At 39.0% G+C, this 21,527-nt stretch overlaps 2 protein-coding genes across 6 annotated transcripts in view; both read left to right on the top strand.

Moving 5' to 3' along the window:
• The first annotated feature begins 1,285 nt into the window (after positions 1-1,285).
• On the top strand, positions 1,286-11,717 carry tpra1 (transmembrane protein, adipocyte asscociated 1). The gene is made up of 11 exons (XM_026928987.3): positions 1,286-1,522; positions 4,416-4,599; positions 5,518-5,650; positions 5,798-5,884; positions 7,154-7,226; positions 7,448-7,527; positions 7,647-7,757; positions 8,692-8,752; positions 8,867-8,969; positions 9,054-9,134; positions 10,011-11,717. The coding sequence occupies exons 2-11, from the start codon at positions 4,430-4,432 to the stop codon at positions 10,255-10,257; spliced, it is 1,146 nt and encodes a 381-aa protein (XP_026784788.1). The 5' UTR covers positions 1,286-1,522; positions 4,416-4,429; the 3' UTR covers positions 10,258-11,717.
• A 2,902-nt stretch (positions 11,718-14,619) lies between these two features.
• The window catches only part of chchd6b (coiled-coil-helix-coiled-coil-helix domain containing 6b), a 44,981-nt gene continuing 38,073 nt past the window's right edge, over positions 14,620-21,527 (top strand). For 2 of the 5 annotated variants that reach the window (XM_053228788.1, XM_053228784.1), the window contains exons 1-3: positions 14,620-14,832; positions 20,341-20,434; positions 20,669-20,717. In XM_053228788.1, coding sequence (XP_053084763.1) covers positions 14,749-14,832; positions 20,341-20,434; positions 20,669-20,717 — 227 coding nt within the window. In that variant the 5' untranslated portion in view covers positions 14,620-14,748. The remainder of the gene's footprint in view (positions 14,833-20,340; positions 20,435-20,668; positions 20,718-21,527) is intronic. The other 3 variants (XM_026922331.3, XM_026922322.3, XM_026922339.3) reach the window with 2 other exon arrangements.

The following is a 21,527-nucleotide window of genomic DNA, read 5'->3' as shown; positions in this document are numbered from 1 at the left end:
GAAAAATATCAGCCCAAATGAAGCAGGCTTTTCACTCTGTGTAAACACCTGACATGACTGTCACTGATAGCTGAAACTGCATGAATCTAGAGTCTGGCAAGAAAGAAATTAGCCTTGGCTTTACTTTTTCATACCATTCTGTGTTTATTTCTTACGGCCACTTGTGGTGCTCTTGCACTTGGTTCCACAGAAATCTAAAATAATCTGCCTTAAAGTGCCCATGAAATAGCTTGAGAGCTGTGATTTGATTCTGTGTGTTAACATATTTCTTTTGAAATAGGACGTCAGGAAGAGAGCATGTAGAAGGACTTGACTGATTTCCACAACAGCCAAAAGCATTGAAGACATGCAACAGCTCCTGCTGAATCTAAACAGACTCAGCTAAGGCCTAGCAAACCAGCTAAATAAGAGGACACAAGTTTAAATACAGCTTGTACAAATACCAACTTGCCCACAGCGATTTTGTCATGTTCGGTATCCTTGAGCAGAGCAAACACCACGCCTCTGATTGGTACCTGGATGTGGGTCCTTTGTTATCAGCCCGCAGGCGTGAAAGCATTAGACCAGCTATGGGAGAAACAATCACAGTTAGTGCGGCCTGCAACGACCTTACATGTTTGAGCCAAGATCAAGATTTTTAAGGGGGAATGAGTGCAGACACAAAAAAAATCTCCAACCATCTTTTCAACACACAAAGGGTTGTTTGGAAGGAGAATAACATGTACAACCACAGCTACATTTATGACCCTCCTGCCCAGGTTTTTAACAGGGATGGGACAAATGTGTTCTAAGGAGAATCTAATTGGATGGAAACTGGACAGATACAAGATGAATCATCCAGATTTTGTCCCTGTTTCCTGGAAAATAACTATAAAATTAAAATAAGAACTACAAAAACATTATCTACAAAACATTATTCTTGTCATTTTTTATGTTCTGTTTTATTTGCATCTACAGCACCAAGAGACTGTACAAAAAACTTTAAAATATCACTTTTGATTTCGTGGGGATTTTTGGTAACTTTTTTTATCAGCAGATCTGATGTGGATACACCAGAAATGGAAATTAATATTGAAACCAAAAAATGAAACCTTTCATTGATGTATTTTTTTTTTTTTTTTTTGAATGCCAGGGTTTTTTTTTAAGCCCTCCTAGTCTATTTATTTATTAAATAAAAAAAATGTCTTTAAATTTTCAGAGTATGTCTTTTTAAAAAAAAAAAAAGTTTAAATACGTGTGGTAATAAAGCTGTGTCTATGGTTTAAATGGGGGATTCTCAGAGGGTTGCCTTATCGCTGCATTTTTGCGGATCTGGCAACCCCGCTGTACTGTCAGTGCTTCGCAGTGCTGCGTTGGCTAACACACAGAGCTTCTACCTGTTTCATGTCGGTTATCGTGCTGCTGTTTATATCAGCTGTAAACCGCAGCACAGACCGAAGAAGGGCTGCTATGTTGCTTGCATACAACTCAACTGTTTCTATGCAACACATTTTTTCCTGATTTGAAATCAATTCAAGCTAAGGTAAGTCAGATTCTTCACACAGTAGCGGCTAGTAATTAGCATAGCTTTTACTGCGCTACTAGCTGAACAGCCTGTGGCAGTAAATACAAGTTGGGAACTGGCTAGCTGGGAGAGTTAGCATAGCTGAATACACAGCTGGTGAAGAATACACACACTGACAGAGGCATGGCTTCAGCTAAAACTATTATAACGGAGAGAATTTGCTACCATGGAGCATTCAGCAGATAGTGTTAGCTCGATGTTTAGCAGCTGTTCTACTGGATAATGTCTCTACAAACACTAAGGTTTAGCGGCAGATAGCCAGTGTTTGGTTGTGCAGTACAGAAAAGTCTAATGTTTTATTATGTTTAAATGTTCCAGTATGTATTTTTCTTTCATTTTGCTGCTGTACCAAGTGACCGGTGTTGTTGTTCTGGTGAGGTTTGAACATAAGCTAATGGCAGTGTTATGTAAACATCACGGGTTTGGGGCAGAAGCAGAAACTTTCCTGACTGCAGTTTGGTGAACAGCTACAGTGTCGAAGATAATCAGTGACCTTTATACACTTTAGCATAGAATTAATACAATTTATACAATTCTTCGAAGGTCATCAGTAAACCGGCGAGTCATTTGAGCATTACGCAATGTTAGCTAAAGAGCTGAAGTTAAAGGAGGAGCTCGATAGTGTTATCTCTGTGGAATGACCTGTGATCTTAAGACACTTAGTCTGAGTTAAACTGAAACTGAGTCAGTATCCACTAATGTCGATTAGTATTTATTTCTATTTGGTCCCCAAGGTATTTCCCAAAAAAACGTCTCTGGGCGAGGTTAGAGTTGTTGTCAACTCTTTTTCAGGGAAACGTATCTAATGCGGCCTCAAGAAAAAGTCGTTAGATGTCGCCAGATGACGTCACGGACTCATTTGCATATAGTTTTTTTTTTTTTGCATATCAGGTGTTTCAAGAAGAAGGAAGATTTTCCGAAGACATTGAATAGAATAAACGTTTTATCTGAATAGAATAGAATATTTATCTAAACGGAATAGAATAGTGATCACAATAGAATTGCATAGAGTTTTAACAGAATGGAATAAAGTTTTAACTGAATAGAACAGAATAGTGATCACAATAGAATTGAATAGAGTTTTAACAAAATAGACGTTTTGTCAGAATAGAATAGAATATTTATCAGAATAGAATAGAATAGTGATCACAATAGAATTGAATAGTTTTAACAGAATAGAATAGAGTATTTTCAGAATAAAATAGAATAGCCAATGTTTTTTTTTTTATCAGAATAGAACAGAGTTTTATGGGAAAAAAATAGATAGGTTTTGTCAGAATAGAATGTAATGAAAATCTTTTCAGAATAGACGTTTCTGGTAAAATATCATAAAACCTAAAGTTATAGCTTTTCCTCTGAGTGTTACAAAGCTCTGACCCTGGAGACTCCTTCCAAAAATGCTAAATAACCATCTTCTTACAGAAAACTTCACTGTATCAATAATCACACACATTTTTAAAATCCATTTATGTGGAGCATCTGCCATGAAGATCCCTGTGCATGTTGTTACTATAGAAGCGCAAATAATATAAATCTTGCTGCCAAATCTACTGTCAGAGCGTAATCAACACCTTCTGACCAATCAGATTTGAGCATTCAACAGTGCTGTGGTAACTCAACTTACTAGAACCAACACCATCAGTCATAACATTAAAACCACTGACAGATGAAGTGAATAACATTGATTTTCTCATTACAAAGTTGATGTGTTGGAAACAGGAAAAATGGGCAAGCGTAAGGGTTAGAGAGACTTTGACAAGGGCCAAATTGTGATGGCTAGATGACTGGATCAGAGCATCTCCAAAACGGCAGGTCTTGTGGGGTATGCAGTGGTTAGTATCTACCAAAAGTGGTCCAAGGAGGGACGACTGGTGAACTAGCGACAGGGTCATGGGTGCCCAAGGCTCACTGATGCACGTGGGGATTGAAGGCTAGTCCGTCTGGTCTGATCCCACAGAAGAGCTATTGTGGCACAAATTGCTGAAAATGCGTGTGTGTCACTTACCCGGGGGGAGAGATGGCACCAGGATCCACTATGGGAAGAAGGCAAGCTGGCGGAGGCAGTGTGATGCTCTGGGCAATGTTCTGCTGGGAAACTTTGTGTCCTGGCATTCATGTGGATGTTACTTTGACACATACCACCTACCTAAACATTGTTGCAGACCAAATACACCCTTTCATCGCAACGGTATTCCCTAATAGCAGTGGCCTCTTTCAGCAGGATAATGTGCCCTGCTACACTGCAAAAATAATTAAGGAATGGTTTGAGGAACAAGACAGAGTTCAAGCTGTTGACTTGGCCTCCAAATTCTCCAGATCTCAATCCCATCGAGCAGCTATGGGATGTGCTGGACAAACAAGTGTGATCCATGGAGGCATCACCTCGCAACTTACAGGACTTAAAGGATCTGCTGCTAACGTCTTGGTGCCAGATACCACAGCACAGCCTTGTGGAGTCCATGCCTCGACGAGTCAGAGTTGTTTTGGCTGCACAAGGGGGACCGACACAATATTAGGCAGGTGGTTTTAATGTTATGGCTGACCGGTATATACCATTGTTACATAACAATAGTCATGTTAGCTAGCTAAGTTTGTTTGTATTTGCACAGCTAGCTGTCACATGTGCATATGCAGTTATTGTTTTGCTTGCCTGACAAACCTGGTGCACATTTCTGTACAATATATTTATTCATTCATATATATCTACTCTAACTACTTTATCCTGGTCATGATTACAGTGAATTCAGAGCCTATCCCTGGAACACTGGACACTGGACGAGGCAGGAAATCACCTTGTTTGAGACTAGATTGTTAATTTTCACACGTAAGTTTGAATTTTCTTGTGTTTTAGTGTGTGAATGCAGAATGCTGGACGCAGTGTCGGTGACGGTGAGCTGGTTTGTGCAGCACGGTAATGGCACGCTGTCTCCACCTATAGAGAACACATCAGTTCTGCCCACATGGCCATCTCAAGCCAACATCAGCCAACCACACAGCTGCCTGCGGGTGCTTTACGAGGATATCGGCTCCTCCAGGTATGTGTGTCCTTACGCAGCTAGAGTAAACCCAGGGGTCACGTCTGTGCTCTGTGGAAGCTCTTATTTGATTGAAAGTTCTGTGTGATTGCTGTTGCTCTCAGTCCAGTGATAGTGTTGCGATCTATCATGAATGTCATTTTAATGTGATCCACACTGAGTATGATTCTTACTGAAAAGATGTCTTTATGCTTACATATGGAAACTGAATATAATATAGTAATGAAATATTACTATATCATTCCATAATGCTTAAACTGTATGCTATTTTAAAGCTCTGTGATCAAAAGTCTAACAGTATAGCTATCTTATTGCGCAAAACAAACTGCTGCTTGTATTTTATTAGTGTTTGTGATTTACAATGAGGCTTCACTTCCTCTTTCTTTTGTGTCTCTTGCTGGAAAGTTCGCTGTTTTGTTGGGAAGTTCCCACTGTGTTTAAAAGAAAGACTTTCAGTTTTGTTTATGTGATGATTGTTATCTGATGTGAATTGCATGCTAATATTTATAATTAACGTGTGATGTTCCGTTGCGTCCAAGATTTTTGTAATGAAATAAAGAGGTGACTTTTAGTTTAAACTTATTTCACTGATATGTTGGTCATCTTGCTTCATCTCTACCTTAAGATAGTGATACAGCAGCGATTTAGTCCTTTAGCTCAATCTCTTTTATTTTTTTAGGAGCTAACACCAAAACGTGAACTTGTGTTTGAGATTGTTGACATTTTTCCCTTTTCACTGTAGCTGCATTAGATACACAGCACAGACCAACACTTTAGGACCAGAACTGCTAATCACATCAAAAATATTTCAACATACTTAATTCAGGGTGGAGTTTTCCTTTAATCTAGATTGTATGTAGGCACTAGTGCTCATGCAGATTTGATTAAATTAAGGCCACTGTCTTAATCTTGCATTAGGGTGCGCTTTTGGGACCTGCTGCTGCTGGTGCCAAATGTAGCCTTCCTCGTGTTCCTGGTGTGGAAGCTTCCATCAGCTCGCGCCAAGATACGCCTTACCTCCAGCCCCATCTTCATCACTTTTTACATCCTGGTGAGCTGATCCGTTTACCTGTGACACCATTCTGAGGACAGTTCTGGGGAAGTGTAATCTAAGCCCTGACATGTTTATACTGTCAATATGACAGCCTGAGTCTTTTATTTTTGTTATTTAACTGACTGTCTCATACTCTTGGTGTAGGTGTTTGTAGTGGCACTTGTCGGAATCACTCGAGCTATTGTCTCCATGACTGTGAGTGCATCCAGTGCAGCTATCATCATCGACAAGGTAAAGAAAATACACACATCTCCTCGGAATGAATGCAGTAGGGGCTCTGCTTTTTTCCAGAAAACACACTTGTGATTGCCACTGTAGAAACACATTTCAAAACTACAACAACATAGCTCTTAAGAGAAACACATGGAGCAAATGAGAAGTTTTATGTTGACGTGTAATGTTGTAAAAAAATAAACACATATTATCACTTTTACACTGGACAGCGTGACCAGTAATCCCTTATTGTGTCTGTGTTTAGTCACTGTTTCCATTCCCATGTGATCCACACTGTAGCTAATGGACTATGACTGACGCTAGAAATAGTGCAGACCACTGATTTGTTGAACACTGGCAGTCAAGTCAGACAGCCATTATTCTGTAAAACACTAGCTAGAGTCACTTTTCTACTGAACACTATGACACAGTCATCTTCTGTAGTAGCATCTGGTACTTGAACCGATCTGGCCATTCTCCATTGACCTCTCTCATCAACAAAGCATTTCTGTCCACAGAACTGCTGCTCACTGGATGTTTTTCTTTATTGCACCATTCTGAATAAACTCTAGAGACTGTAGTGTGTGAGACTCCCAGGAGCTCAGCAGTTATAGAAATACTCAAACCAGCCCATCTGGCACCAACAATCATGCCACGGTCATTCACTGAGATCACATTTTTATTCATGATGTTTGATGTGAACATTAGCAGAAGCTGCTGGCCCACATCTGCATCTGGTGCAATAGCATGAATGAGTAGGTGTACAAATAAAGGAATAAAGTGATCCTTGAGTGTGTGTGTGTGTGTGTGCGTGAGTGTGTGCGCTACCTGTTTGTGATCTTTTGTTCTTGTTTAGGCCTTAACCCAGCATTTTAGCTGATTTGAAAAACTTCAAAGCTTAAAACTGTTTAGCTGCTTATAATATGACCCCTCTGTTCATAACATTACTGCAAAAAAACTAATCTGACAGAAGATATGTAGCAGCATGCACAAATAACAGGTGCTGTCAGACTAATCACATTGTTATGCTGAAGGGGAAAACCAACATGATGATGTTAGCCTAAAGCCATCTTTAGACTCATGTGATGCTAATTAAAGAACACATCCTTTTTTTTTTTAACTTTCACTTCTCTTCACTCTGCTGAGATATTGTCTAAAACCTGAGAGTTTGAGAGTTGGCTATGCTGTTGGCAGAGAAGGTGGAGAGCCACTCAAACTGAGTCATGGTGTTTGTTTATTGCTGTTTGCATAGTAATAAAACTGATAAGAGCTGTGTACTGCTTCCAGGTGCTGTGGGAGATCACACGCTTCTTCCTGTTGACCATCGAGCTCAGCGTTGTCATCTTAGGACTGGCCTTTGGTAGGCACCTGTAATCTGGGGAAACTGGGGGGATTTGTAGGCACATGGCTGAATCTGAAACTGCTCAGTTAGGAGACAGGTTTCAATAACTCATGCCTAACTGTGATGTAGGTTTTGTTTTGCATTAAATGAAAACATTTTGGTTGGAATTAGTTGCAGAGATTTATGACTGATAGTGTTCACTATAGACTGATGTAGTATCTTATGCTGTACTGCGGCAGGTCATTTGGAGAGTAAGTCGAGCATCAAACGGGTGTTGGCCATAACTGCAGTGTTAGCACTGGCTTACTCAATTACACAGGTAAGAGTGAGGACCAAGAGAGGACTTACAAATCATAACCAGTTACTGAACATATCATTAGCAATTTCTAAAACATATATTTGTTGAGTACATGTATGAATGCATTTTTAATATTACAGGGTACACTGGAGATTCTGTACCCAGATCAGCATCTCTCTGCTGACGATTTCAATATCTATGGTCATGGAGGGCGACATTTCTGGTTGGCCAGCTCCTGCTTCTTCTTCCTGGTAACAGATTACAGCTTGTGTTAACTGAGAGATTGTGTAATTGTGTTACTGTGAGTTATTGAGTTATAAGAACTGTTCATTTAAGACTGGCTTTGAGAAACTGACTTATACCACCGCAGTGTTGAATTTTGATTGGCCAGAAGATGTTGATTCATTTTCTATAACGGTGAGGCTCAGATAATAATGCCAGCTTCCAGACAAATCACAAGTTTTTATTAATGTGCTATTTCTGGTATGTTATAGTTATGTTTCTGTAGTAAGAAGTTACACATGGACTGTATGTGTATACTTCACATTAACATATTTAAAGAATATGTGTAATGAATGATATGGAGATATTTAATAATATTTTCTAATAATATTAAATATTAATAATATTAAAAATATTATTAAATGTCTCCATATTTAGACAGTCAGAGCTGTAAATAAGTTTTCTGACACAGGAAGGTCTTCAGGACAGAGGGCTTTGCAGTTTCTCTGTAATGTGACAAGCTGCATTATTTTTTATTATTAACTTCAAGAAAAAAAGAGAAGCTGTTGCTATGTGCAATGTAAGTCATAACAGGAACTACCTTGTTCTGCAGGCATTCAACAGAACTATAAATGGATAAAATTTATGACATGTCATTCTTCAATAATAAAAAATTGTAGCCGTTGGCAAACTGCTGTGGTATAAGAGGAACAAAACACTTCAGTATGTGCTGTTTTTGGCAAAATGATAACTTCAGGGTGGTAGTGTAACACCACCAACTCCCTGTTGTTGATTAGTTTCCTATAGTAGCACTCCTTATCATGTTTATTCCTTAAATTTTTTTCTGGACTAGAAAGCACTTTCTGTCTTTGGCCTTCTTCAGGTGCTGCAACTTGTATAACAAAGCGAAATAAGTTATAATTTGTATGGTATTTGTATCACTTTTTTTTTTTTTTTCTACAGGTTTATTCTCTGATCGTTGTTCTGCCAAAAACCCCGATCAGAGAAAGAATACCATTACCATGTGAGTGAAACTTTTATTCTTTATTCACCCTTTATCCATAACATCAGCTGATCATTACACTTTAATAACCAATATGATAAAGTATTTATTAATCTGTCTGTTATCTCTCTGTAGCTAAGAGGAGTTTTTACGTGTATGCTGCCATTCTGTCAGTGCTGAATATGGTGCAGGGTCTGGGCAGTGCTCTGCTCTGTGCTGATATCATAGAAGGCCTGTGGTAAGACCTCTTTCACTAACAAACAGTAAATTAGTCGAGGTTTGAAATGTATTCGGTTCTCACTAAGCATGTGTTTGTTCACAGCTGTGTTGATGTCACCACATTCCTCTATTTCTCCGTGTTTGCTCCTCTCATCTACATAACATTCCTCAAAGGATTCTTTGGGTAAGTAAAGATTCAGAGAACAGAGGCTTTTTTTTTTTTTTTTTTTGCATTTACTCATGTGTGGCATCAGAGGGTATTTCCTAGATCAGGCCTTGACCCAGCAGGACAAAATTATTTCTTTTAAATAACTTCCATTCTGCTTTTATTCATTTAGCATTCCTTTTTGAATCTTCAGATGGTTTTACAGCTACTGTCAATTTATTACAATAAGCAACCTGTTTCTAATGTTGGAGTAATAGTTGATAAGAATAAATTGAATGGGCTCTTTTCCAGCAAGGGTGAGTGTTTCCTTTCATTCACAAAGTTCTTGGTTCAGCCAGGAATCTAAAGACCAACACGTTCTTTGAACCATTCGCCCTGTGTTCACACTAGTAATAGACAAAGTGACAAGCAACCGTTAATTTTCTATGCATGTGTGCGACATGGAGCTGCATTTTCTGCAACAGGACAGTGCAATCTCAGTTTGAATTGAGAGTTACTCAATTCTATTGAAATTAGGTATGATGTGACAGATACGATCTCTCATTTAAAAAAAAAAAAAAACTTAAGAAGGAAGCAGGAGAAATCATTGGCGCTTCTTTTGAGTATACGTAGCTAGTTTTAGCTGGCTTTGCTAATCTGCCAACAAAGCTAGTACGAAGCCTAGCACCTAATATTGAAATCAAACACCTATTAGTGCATTATTTCATTTGTGTTTAAATATTGTGGTATTATAAAATTGCCTTTACATAGCACAGTATTTTTGAAATATCGCCAGTCCTTGCCTAGGCAGCAATTCTAGTCTATAACTATAACAAATCAACATTGCATCATTGTAAGATCCTGCATATTTTTTTTCTCTCCCTTTTTACTTCTCAACATCTGCCCTGACTTCAGTTCGGAGCCAAAGATCTTGTTCTCCTACAAGTCTCAGATCGATGAGCCAGACGAACCTGATGTGCACCTGCCTCACACTTCCTCCGCTGGCCTGGGCAGCAGGAAGGAGCTGGAGCACAGTTCTTACTCTAGCACACAGATAGACACTTCGGGGGCTTATCTGGATGATGTGGTGTCTGGCCCCTATGGAACTGGACACAGCATCAACAGCGTAGACAGTGACCGATGGAGGGTCATCAATGCCTAGAGGAGGGAACAGAATGGACTGGAGAACAGAAGAACTGGCCATATTTGACCAATTAATGACTGACCCTCACCCAGTGAACTGCATTCCCTTTAACACCATGACTAGGCTTTGGATTTGAGCTTGCATGACAGCTCAGCATATGACAGTTTGCTCAGTCAAGGTTGTTTTTTTTTTTTTTTTTTTTTTTTTAAATTAGTGATTTTTTAAATACTCCTGTACACTTTGAGTTGTAGCACCAGTGTGTTACAAGGCCTGTGCAGTATGTAGAGTATTACTGAAGGAATAGTCAGGAACACAGATGGCTTGGCTGTAATAGAGCTCAGACAGAATTAACTGAATGATGAGCTGCAGGACGGGTATTGTAAAATACTGTGTATTTTTTTTTTTTTTTTTTTTTTTTTTTTTTTTTTTTTTTTTTTTTTTTAAATCATAGAAAATAGACAAATTTAGATACATTGTGCTGACCTATGCTTGGATCCACTGCTTCTGTGTTGACTTGTATTTTTATTTATTTTAGTGATCATGCTAGTTATATTTTACCCTGTTCCACTATCATTCCATTTGAGAAACAAACCAAGCAGCATAAAAAGGAATAGGTTTTTGGTCTATCATGCTGTTTTTACAGACATGGCTGGGCTTTAATGACCAAAACTGTATATTTGAGTTTTAAAACTTTGTGCATTTTGTATTTAACAGTGAAATCATTGTCGAACTCTAATAACATGCCAGAGGCTTACAACATACACTGTATATTTTACATCTAAATATGGATGATTATTTATGGGTGATGGCAATACCAGATCTTTTATGTTCATAGAATGAAAAGTGGCCAGAGTTGTTAGGTTTTTTTGTTTGTTTGTTTGTTTGTTTGTTTTGGCTGAATGAGTGAATTACTTGCGTTAGAGCAATGCACACTACCTGCATTATCAAAAGTAAATACTAAGACAGTAAACTAAGCATAGTTTAAAGCACTCACTCTAACACTTAAGATGCTTTTAAAATGAAAATGCTTTTTAAAACCAGGCCCTGTTTTGCAGTTACTGAAAAAGACTTCTTTTTAATCCAGTATAAATCTCCCTGGAAGGCCAGAGCACAGTAATACTACATATAATATTACATTTAGAAAACTGGATTGTTTCCTCAAAATGCTGTCATACAGTATTTTGTCCATGTATGTACATAATTGCAAAAGCTGTTGTATATTTTCCTGCCTGTAGTCATGTAGCCTGTTTACTGTGGCAGTGCACGGTGCACCTCATGGCTGAAATTAGTCATTAAAACTCGTTACTGTGTGATAACACCCTGTGAAAGCTGGGCGTTCATTTCCAGGACTATTTTGAACACAACTTCAGTGAAACGTTAAAACACAAGCTTCAGAGAGTTCAGTGAATTTCACCATCGCACCTTCAGCTGGTTATAAACTGTACAAGATGCAGCATAAACTTGTTTTCTTGAAGCAATTGATCTCTGTGTGTCTTCTCTATTTGCTCAATTTGGTTTTACTGTAAATTGGGCTTTGTATTAAATCTATAAATCTTGTGTAGTGTCCAGTTACTATACAGTTGTTGCACTGAAGGTGATATTATATGGGAGGCTAAAATCTAATATCTGTCAATAGCTCGACAATGAAACTATTAAGGCTGAGCAATACATTATATCTCGAGGTCTCACCATTGTCATAATAAGAATGATGTCGAAGTGTAAACGTTTCCAAGTCCTTAATCCTCCGAATACCAAACATGGTAAACTGAAAAGTGTTACCTTTCTTGCAAAACCAAAAACAGTACATGTGGTTCTATCATTTGTCCTTTTGAATATTGTCCTTTCTAGACATACACTCACCAGATACTGAGTGTTTATTCATGTAATTATTCAATCAGCCAATCATGTGGCAGCAGTGCAATATATACAGCCATGCAGATACAGTCAAGAGCTTCAGTTAATGTTCACATCAAACATCAGCATGGGATAAAAAAATAGCCTCAGTGACTTTGACTATGGCATGGTTGTTGGTGCCTGGGTTGTTACCAGGTTTAAGTATCTTAAAAACGGCTGATCTTCTGGTATTTTCATGAACAGCAGTCTCTAGATTTGACAAAGTATGGTGTAAAAACAACAACAACAAAAAGCTCAGTGAGTGACAGTTCTACAGGCAAAAGCACCTTGTTGAGAAGAGAGGTCTGAGCTGAATGGCCAGACTGGTTCAAGCTAACAGGAAGGCTACAGTAACACAAATAACCACTCTTTACACCCATGGTGAACAGAAAAGCATCTCAGAATGCACAGCACAGCAGAACACCACATTAGGTTATAGCAACTGAACAGTGGAAGATTTGAAAAACGTTGCCTGGTCTTTTTTCACTGTAGCCTCAGCTTCCTGTTCCTGAATGACTGGAGTGGAACCCGGTGTGGTTTTCTCTTCTTGTAGCCCATCCGCCTCAAGGTTTGACGTATTGTGTGTTCTGAGATACTTTTTTGCTCACTACAGTTGTAAAGAGTGGTTATTTGAATTACTTTAGCCCTTCTGTTAGCTCAGACCAGTCTGGCCATTCTCCTCTGTCCTCTCTCATCAGGTTGAACTTGCTCATTAGTAGGTCACTTGACCATAATATATATAGGCAATACCTGTGCTAAGAAGTAATTAATTAAAAACCTACAGAAGTGCTGCTTCTCTGATAAGTCCTTTTAAAAGTCTATATTTTATTGTTCTGTGTTTTAAACTCGGCCAGTACTTGGTTTTGGTTTGGTTTCAGAGGGAGACGAGAAAAGAGTGAGAGCTTCCTGGCGTGTCTTTATACTGAAGAAAAAGCTTAAAACCTCTTTTCCCATGGGATATACAGTCGAGGTCAAAAGTTTACATCCCCCTTTCAGAATCTGCAAAATGTTTATTATTTTACCAAAATAAGAGGGATCATACAAAATGCATGTTATTGTTTATTTAGTGCTGACCTGAATAAGATATTTCACATAAAAGATGTTTACATATAGTCCACAAGAGAAAATAATAGTTGAATTTATAAAAATGACCCCGTTCAAAAGTTTACATCCCCTTGATTCTTAATACTGTGTTGTTACCTGAAAGATCCACAGCTGTGTTTTTTTTTTGTTTACTGATAGTTGTTCAAGAGTCCCTTGTTTGTCCTGAACAGTTAAACTGCCTGCTGTTCTTCAGAAAAATCCTTCAGGTCCCACAAATTCTTTGGTTTTCCAGCATTTTTTGTGTATTTGAACCCTTTCCAACAATGACTGTATGATTTTGAGATCCATCTTTTCACACTGAGGACGACTGAGGGACTCATATGCAACTATTACAGAAGGTTCAAATGCTCACTGATGCTCCAGAAGGAAAAAACATGCATTAAGAGCTGGGGGGTGAAAACTTTTTGAATTTGAAGATCAGGGTAAATTTAACTTATTTTGTCTTCTGGGAAACATGTAACTATCTTCTGTAGCTTCTGAACCTTCTGTAAAACTAGTCTGGTCTGAATAGGGCTACAGAGTTCATTACACTCGCGATGTGCACATGCACTTTATCCATCACTGCTGTGGTAGTAATGTGTCAGCTACATGAGCTATGTAGTATATAAATATCAGCCCAAATGGAGATCAGATCTTGGCAGTGTTTCACTCTGTGTAATCACCTGACAGGCTGCATGAATCAACAGACTAGACTAGAAAGAAATCAGCCCCAGCCTCACTTCTTCATACCATTCAGTGTAATTCTGTGTGGCAGTGGTAGCTCAGTGGATTTCTATTTGGAAGGTTGTGAGTTCAAATCCCAGCACTGCCGAGCTCCCACTGCTGGACCCTTAAGCAAGGCCCTCAGCTGCTCAGCTGGATATTCCTCTCTCAGCCGCTCCCGTTAGGGGTCGCCACAGAGGATTGTTAGTCTGCGTATTTGATTTGGCACAGTTTTTACACCGGATGCCCTTCCTGACGCAACCCTCAACAATTTTATCCAGGCTTGGGGCCGGCACTGAGAGCACACTGTTGCACACAACCCCAGTGGCCTAACCACTAGTCCTCCAGGGACCCCCAACTGCTCTCTTGGATAAATGAGATAAATGTAAGCTGCTCAGGATAAGAGTGGATGTGAAATGTAGCTTCATGGTGCTTTTATGCTTGGTTCATAAAAAGTTCAGAATAATCCATATGTAGACATTCCTTAACAGCAAATAATCTGACGTGAATGCCAAAAAAGATGTGTTTTTATTACTGAAACACAGGCCAGCTCAGCCCTGCTAGCTCTTTCATACCAGCCATCTCTGAGTTGTTTAATAGTGGCAGTTGGGGCGACGTCTCGTGTCTCACTACATTTCCCATGGAGCATCGCGGCATCACGTGACGCCGGAATAACCTGCCATTGGGTTTTTATTGTTTAATCCGCCTATGCGAATGGAGAACAGTGTCCCGTGTCGGAAAGTCACCCCTACTCTTTGAGCAAACTGCTAATATTACAGTAGATCAGATTATTTATTTCTTTCAGAGGACATGGGAGGCACAGAAAGCACGGGAAGGAAAGTATCTTTCGGTCTGAATGAAGACGACAACGTCACTGTTTTGCAAGGAATTAAGGTGAATTATTGCCTTTTGCCGCTAGGTTCAAAGACATTTAGCATGCTAGCTGCTGTGAGTGTGATTCTCTGTCCTCACTAATATGGCTAATGTGATAGCTGTCAGCGCTGCTGTCTCTCCTCTCCTCTCCGTGCTGTTTTTAGCTTAGCATGCAGCACTAGCATTAGGTCAGCTAAGAGGTAATGAGCGAGCTTTCTACGCGGCAGAGACGTGAACTCGGTCTGTTTAACCCCATCATTGTAAAGCTGCTCTAACATACAAAAAATGGTCTATGCTAGCTGCTATAATACGTCAACGCGTCCGCCATATTGGAAGGGGCTAGATTCAATTGTACCCGTAAGCCAGTGAATACGGCTCTACTCGGTTATAATTCGCTTCATTTTTAACCTCACAGAAGTAGTTCTTTTGTTTTGATGAGATTCAAATGACAGTGCACAGAGAAAATCTTAGTTAATGTTATGAATTAAATCTGAGTGAGACTTGGAAATTTGCCCTCTTCAAGATGGCGGTGGCGATGACGCTTCTAGTGATAGTGATAGTGATAGTGAAGTGACTTGTGGCCAAGTATGGTGACCCATACTAGGAATTTGTGCTTTGCATTTAACCCATCCAAGTGCACACACACAGTAGTGAACACAAACACACACCGTGAACACACACCCGGAGCAGTCAAGTGGCTTTATTGTCATTTCAGACATATACAGCTGGTAGAGTACACAGTGAAACCATGATGCTACATAAAACAACACAGAACTACTAGAGACTACACATTACCACATAAAGTACACAGTGCAACATGTGTAAACAGCACAAGACAGTACAATAACTACTAAAACAGGACAACAGGCACAGTAAGAGACAGCCAAGCAGTACACAGCTCTAGTGTGAAAGTGAATCAGATATAACAGTAGTGCAGAAGAGTAACAATATAATAAGTTGCTGTGAATGTAAACATAACATACTATGACATAATATTCAGCAGATAAGCTTATACTATATATGGATATGGCAGTTATTGGGGTATTAGCCAGGTAGAGAGTATAGTAGTGACAAAAATGTAATTAATCCTTTTTTTTCCCGAGCTTTTCCCATTTCTGCTTAAGCTCGAATGTAGCATCGGCCTGTCCATATTTATGGCACTAAAAGTAGATATTTTTTAAATAATAGAATTGGCTGATAGAATTGTGATAGAATTTTATCTTCAATGTGACTTCGTTGTTCGGCTTCTGGTTTCTCACTTGGAAGCCACTCAGTGTTTCTGAGGATGGCCCACATGGACAGCCTAAAGTTACATGAGATTAGTGAGGATGGTGCCACTTAGACACCATCAAGATGGCTTTGGACTTCAATTGCTTTGAAAATTGCCACAAACAGATTTGCAATCTCGTCTCTTATCATATCAATGAAAAAGACTTCATGTGAAAACCATGATGAATTTCCTGGTTACACAATTGCACTTTTTGACAATATAGTACACAGTTACAGAAGGGAAATATTTATAATCGCACTATCCGCAGTCACCCAGATGAGGACGGGTTCCCTTTTGAATCTGGTTCCTCTCAAGGTTTCTTCCTCATATCGTCTCAGGGAGTTTTTCCTTGCCACCGTCACCTATGGTTTGCTCATAACCTATGGTTTGCTCATATGCAAATAAAATTGAATTGATTGCAAGATACAACCTCAATCAGTGACAGGCTAACAAGATATCACCACAAACTTGTCATAACTATAGTTCCTTCTAATTTTTTTCAAGCATTACTGATCACTAATGAAGACTGTATGTACTGAGCTTTGTGTACACACAGACGAGGTGGACAGAGTGGAGTCTGTGGAGAAGATTTGCTGCCAGAGAGAAAAGCAGGCACACTGAGCGGAAATGTGAAATGCTATTGCTTTTCATTTGTGACATGAGCACAACCTGCCACACCGAAGTGCTACACCTTCATTGCATTGCTATTACCTTATCTCTTCACTTAAAAACAATCGGCAGCTTGCTTTTTTTTTTTTTAAAGAATTAAGTTATTGCTTGCTGTCAAAAGTGAATGTAATTCCCTGTTGTATTATTGCATTTCATTTTCATTGCTGTGTGTTGCACTCATGCCACACTGAAATGCAATCAGTGTCCAATCACAGCTCTAAGCTGGATTCGGAGGTGTGGAGAAAGGGAGACGGGCATGAATGCATAATTTTCCAAGAGGTGTTTCCTCCATCCATATAAAGGAATACCTTTTATAGTATCTTACTGGTTTCGTAATTCCTACTGTATTGATTGTTGTGTCCATAATCATCAAGATTTTTTGAATTATTACTACAGTATGTGTTTTGTTAGTGTTAATATGATGGAGCAGCATGGTGATGGAGCAGGTAGCATCTCTGCCTCACAGCTCCAGGGTCCTGGGTTCAATCCTGAGCACGAGTTACTTTCTGTGCAGAGTTTCTGTGCACGTTCTCCGTGTGTCTGCGTGGGATTTCTCCGATTTCCTCCCACCTACTAAAACATACCAGTAGGTGGATTGGCTAAGATAAATTGCTCCTAGGTGTGAATGAATGTGTATTGTGTATTCCTGCTTCTCGCCCAGCGTTACCAGGATAGGCTCCGGATCCAGTAAAGCGTTTAATGGATGTGTGTGTGTGAGTGTGAATATGAATAAAAAGTGTTAAATAGTCAAGCTAATTTCTTTCTCTTTTGTATCTGGCACGGAATCTTCTCCATAGGAGTCTGCCTCTCCTGTCCAGCATACATTTGGGGAGGAAAAAAATCTGTAAAACCAAAGATAAAGTTGGGCAAAAGTTTGCACAACTTTATCTTTGGTTTTACAGATTTTTTTCTTTCCCAGTTTGGTCTTGCCAATTCTCACCCTCTAGCTAACTCTCCTCTATCACGTGACAGCTAGCACCTGGGGAGCTGCTGCTTATTTTACAAATGTTTTTATCATCATCCCAGTTCACAAAAGATCTGGAAGATGTATATTAGGATATTAATACCAAAATAGTCTAATTAATATTTCTGAATGTATTAAGTGTAAAGGTTAAGTTTTTTTTTTTCAGGTGTTTGTTTTGGATTTTTTGTGAATCTTTCTTTTCAGTTATATTCTTCAGTTGTTTGAATCGGCATTTTTAACATTTCTTAATAATGGATTTCACTGGTGATGCTACATTTTTAAACCTCACTACAATTCTCTAAAAATGTAATATTGTCTGAATTTGCTTTTGTATTGGTCATCTTCCTGATCCCTTTGTCTCGTAACTTGACTGCTCACAGCAAGCTACATGAGAGTCTGAGCTTGTTTATCTCATTCACTGAATGATTGATTGATTGATTGATTCATTCATTCATTCATTCATCTTCAGTAACTTCTTTATCCTGATCAAGGTCACAGTGGATCTAGAGCCTGTCCCTGGAACACTGGGCACGAGACAGGAATGCACCCTGGATGGGACACCGGGCCATCTCAGGGCATAACACACACATACATTCACACACTCATTCACACCTAGAGGCAGTTTAAAGTAGCCAGTCCACCTACAGGCCACCTACATGTTTTTAGGGGTGAAAGGTATTCATATTGTTTCATATTGAACAAAGTAAATGTGGTGACTGGTTTCAGCCACGAGAGCCACGTATAGCTGATCCACAACCGTTCATGGGATCCGGCAATAATGTTAATAATGATTTAAAAAACCTTAAAAAAAAGTATAAACAGTAAATCAGTGCCTACAGTTTTAAAATGTGAAAACAGTAACAGAATGAGTGATTAAAACCGAGAAAGACAACAGAAAACATAAATTAGGGTGTAAATGAGTAAAATGATAAACAGTATGATATAATAGTTAAATTAACACAGTTAGTCTATATATTTGTAAAATGTGATGAATTGTGAGAAGGAAAACAAAACAAAACAGTAAATACAAACAAAAAATTAATAGAGTAAAACAGTCAACAGAGAACATAAATTAGGACAATAACAACAGGAAAAAAATACTAAATTAGGATAGAATGAGTAAATATGATAAAATGATCAATCAAAACAATATAAAAAAAGAGTTGTTAGTGCAGTTTAGAAGAATCGCTCATTAACACTGACACTAATTAAAAGCAAGTGCACACCGTGAGCTGAATTATAAAATGTGCGGTAGCCACACAGCCTCATTCTGTCATTCTTTTACAGAAAACCACTATCTGGTTGTTTTGTTTAGTTTCTGAAACATGCCGGTGCAGTGGGCATGAGAGTGGGAGATGTTTTAAAGGGCTTTCTGTAACATACTTTTGAACAGATCCATTAAAAAAAAACTTTATAAACAAGAAAGACAGTCTGAAAATTGATTCTAAAATTCCCCATGTAGCCAATACAATTGAACAAGTGCTGACGTGACACAGGCTTTCTCTTGTTTTGCTCAAGACTTTCTCCAGCATTCTTCACCAACTAATCTATCAGATAGATTTTTGGAGAGACCTACATAGAGAGATTAAAGTAATTGAGTCAGTGATTAATGGATAGGACGTCCTGCCAGACACAAAGTGTCATACTGTGAGTCAGTGGCTTTATTAACATTATTAAAGCAACAGCTAGAAGTTTATTTAGTGACTTCCTGTAATCCACAGCAAAAGGAGAGTCTCCATCTATCATCTATTCAAATATCTCTGAATTCAAGGACTAACTCGCTCATCATGGTTGTTGCTTTCTGAGCACCTCTGTAAAAAACGATTCGGGCATTCCAGTGTCACTAGGCGTGAGGCGGGAATACAGACTGGATGGGATGACACACACACTTTCACACACTTATTCACACCTAGGAGCAATTTGGAGTAGCCAATCCACCTACCAGCATGTTTTTTGGGAGGAAGCTGGAGGAAATCCATGTGAACATGGGGAGAAAGTGCAAAACTCCACATGACGGTATTGCTCAGGATTGAGACAGCTCAGGATTGGACCAGGGACCCTGGAGCTGTGAGGCAATAATGCTACCTAAATAATGAATAAAAACAGGACAATGACCTATTGTAGAAAAAAGAAACAATAAAGAAATAAATAATAGAGGTAAACAGGTGAATTAGGCCACTAAAGGCAAGTGTAAGGTGAAACGGGTGACATGGTGGTGCAGTGGGAACTCCTCCTCCCACAAATCAGTAGGTGGATTAGCTTTGCTAAGTTGCTCCTAGCTGTGAATGTGTGTGTAGATGATGTACTGCGATGGACTAGTATATATTTCCATCTCAAGCCCAGTGTCTCTCGGGATAGGCTCTGGATGCACCGCAACCCTGACCAGGATAAAGTGGTTACTGAAGATGAATGAATATTGAATGGAAGATGGAATGAATGTGAACCTCATTCTATCTTGTAATGGATTGTTTTAGGATTTTTATAGATCATTTTACTAGATTAAAATTGGAATTGCCAAAGGGTGGGAGTTATGGAGCTCAGTAATTGAATCTGCAGTAGGGCTGCTGTTCTCACATAGACTAGACTAAGAGCAGTGGTGTGAATTTATGTGTGCGTGTGTTTTCAGCTATCTGAAGATGTTCGTCAAAGGATGCGGGAGGCGAGTCAGTCTCCACAAAAACCACAGTCCCCAAAACCAGAGAGTCGGAAGCCTGAGCCAGGTATTCAGCACCACCTCACCCTAGACCCTACTTTCTTTCTGTTAATGCAACTACTTTGTCATATTTTCAGTCTAATGCTTTTACGTTTTGTACGTTCCTTTGTCAGACACCTGTCTAAATGAAGCAAGTTCTGTCTTGAGAAAATTTTCTGCTTCTGTGCCATTTACTCATAAAAAAATATCGATAAAAGGGTGCTTCTTTTTTTATGTAATGTACTCATGGCATGTTTTACAGCTCCAGGCGGACATTCTTCAGCTGAGATGCCAGAGGAACTAAGAAAACGGTCAGTAATATTTACCTGCCCCAAGAGTGGCCTTGGTATTGTGTAGTGTGTGTAGTGTCTGAAACATGAACAGACTCTGGAGTGGGATGATGTGGTCTGTAGCGGTATGAGATCATCTGTGACCGTATCTAGCAGAGACTGCCGGTAATGTAAAAGCAAAGCAGCAACATATAGATCATTTGTGGATCATATTAAAATTTCCCAGACATGCTTTGCTTCTCTTGAAATAAGTGCCATTATATTTTCATTTTCTGCTTCAGTTTGCTACTCAACACTGATATTCCCTGGTGTGGAAAAATGTGTGCCTCAGTTGTCAGTCGTTGAAGCTTATACCTGCTATGCAGTGCCGTCAGTGTGTCTTCTCCAGTCATTATCAGATAATTGATTCAGGTCATGTTAACTTAAGCAAGCTGAAAAGATGGAAATTCAGTTGTAAAACCTAGCACTTTCAGTATCCAGTGATGGATGTAAGTGTGTGTGGCGGTCTGGGAAAACTCATATGTCTCTGTGGCTGAATTCTGGCGAACAGCCAAAAAAAAGATGGAAAAAAATGCCTTTTCTGGTTAGAGCATATGCTGATACCTGAACTGTAAGAAATGATAAATATATTTCACAAAAACAACATGGAAATGATTTTATTTACTTTTTTTTTAAATCAATTACAGTGCTAAAAACAGTTAGTCTGTCTAAAGATGTCTAAGTCCTTACTAGTTAAGTGTGCTTTCCTCACACAGTATCACTCTTTGATCAAGTTTTTGGATAGCTACATGCTGTAGTGAAACTAACATTTCAGTCTGTAATCAGATGCCA

The sequence above is a fragment of the Pangasianodon hypophthalmus genome, chromosome 2 (assembly GCF_027358585.1).
Source record: "Pangasianodon hypophthalmus isolate fPanHyp1 chromosome 2, fPanHyp1.pri, whole genome shotgun sequence".
Taxonomy (NCBI): domain Eukaryota; kingdom Metazoa; phylum Chordata; class Actinopteri; order Siluriformes; family Pangasiidae; genus Pangasianodon; species Pangasianodon hypophthalmus.
This window is presented reverse-complemented; position numbering and strand designations above follow the sequence as displayed.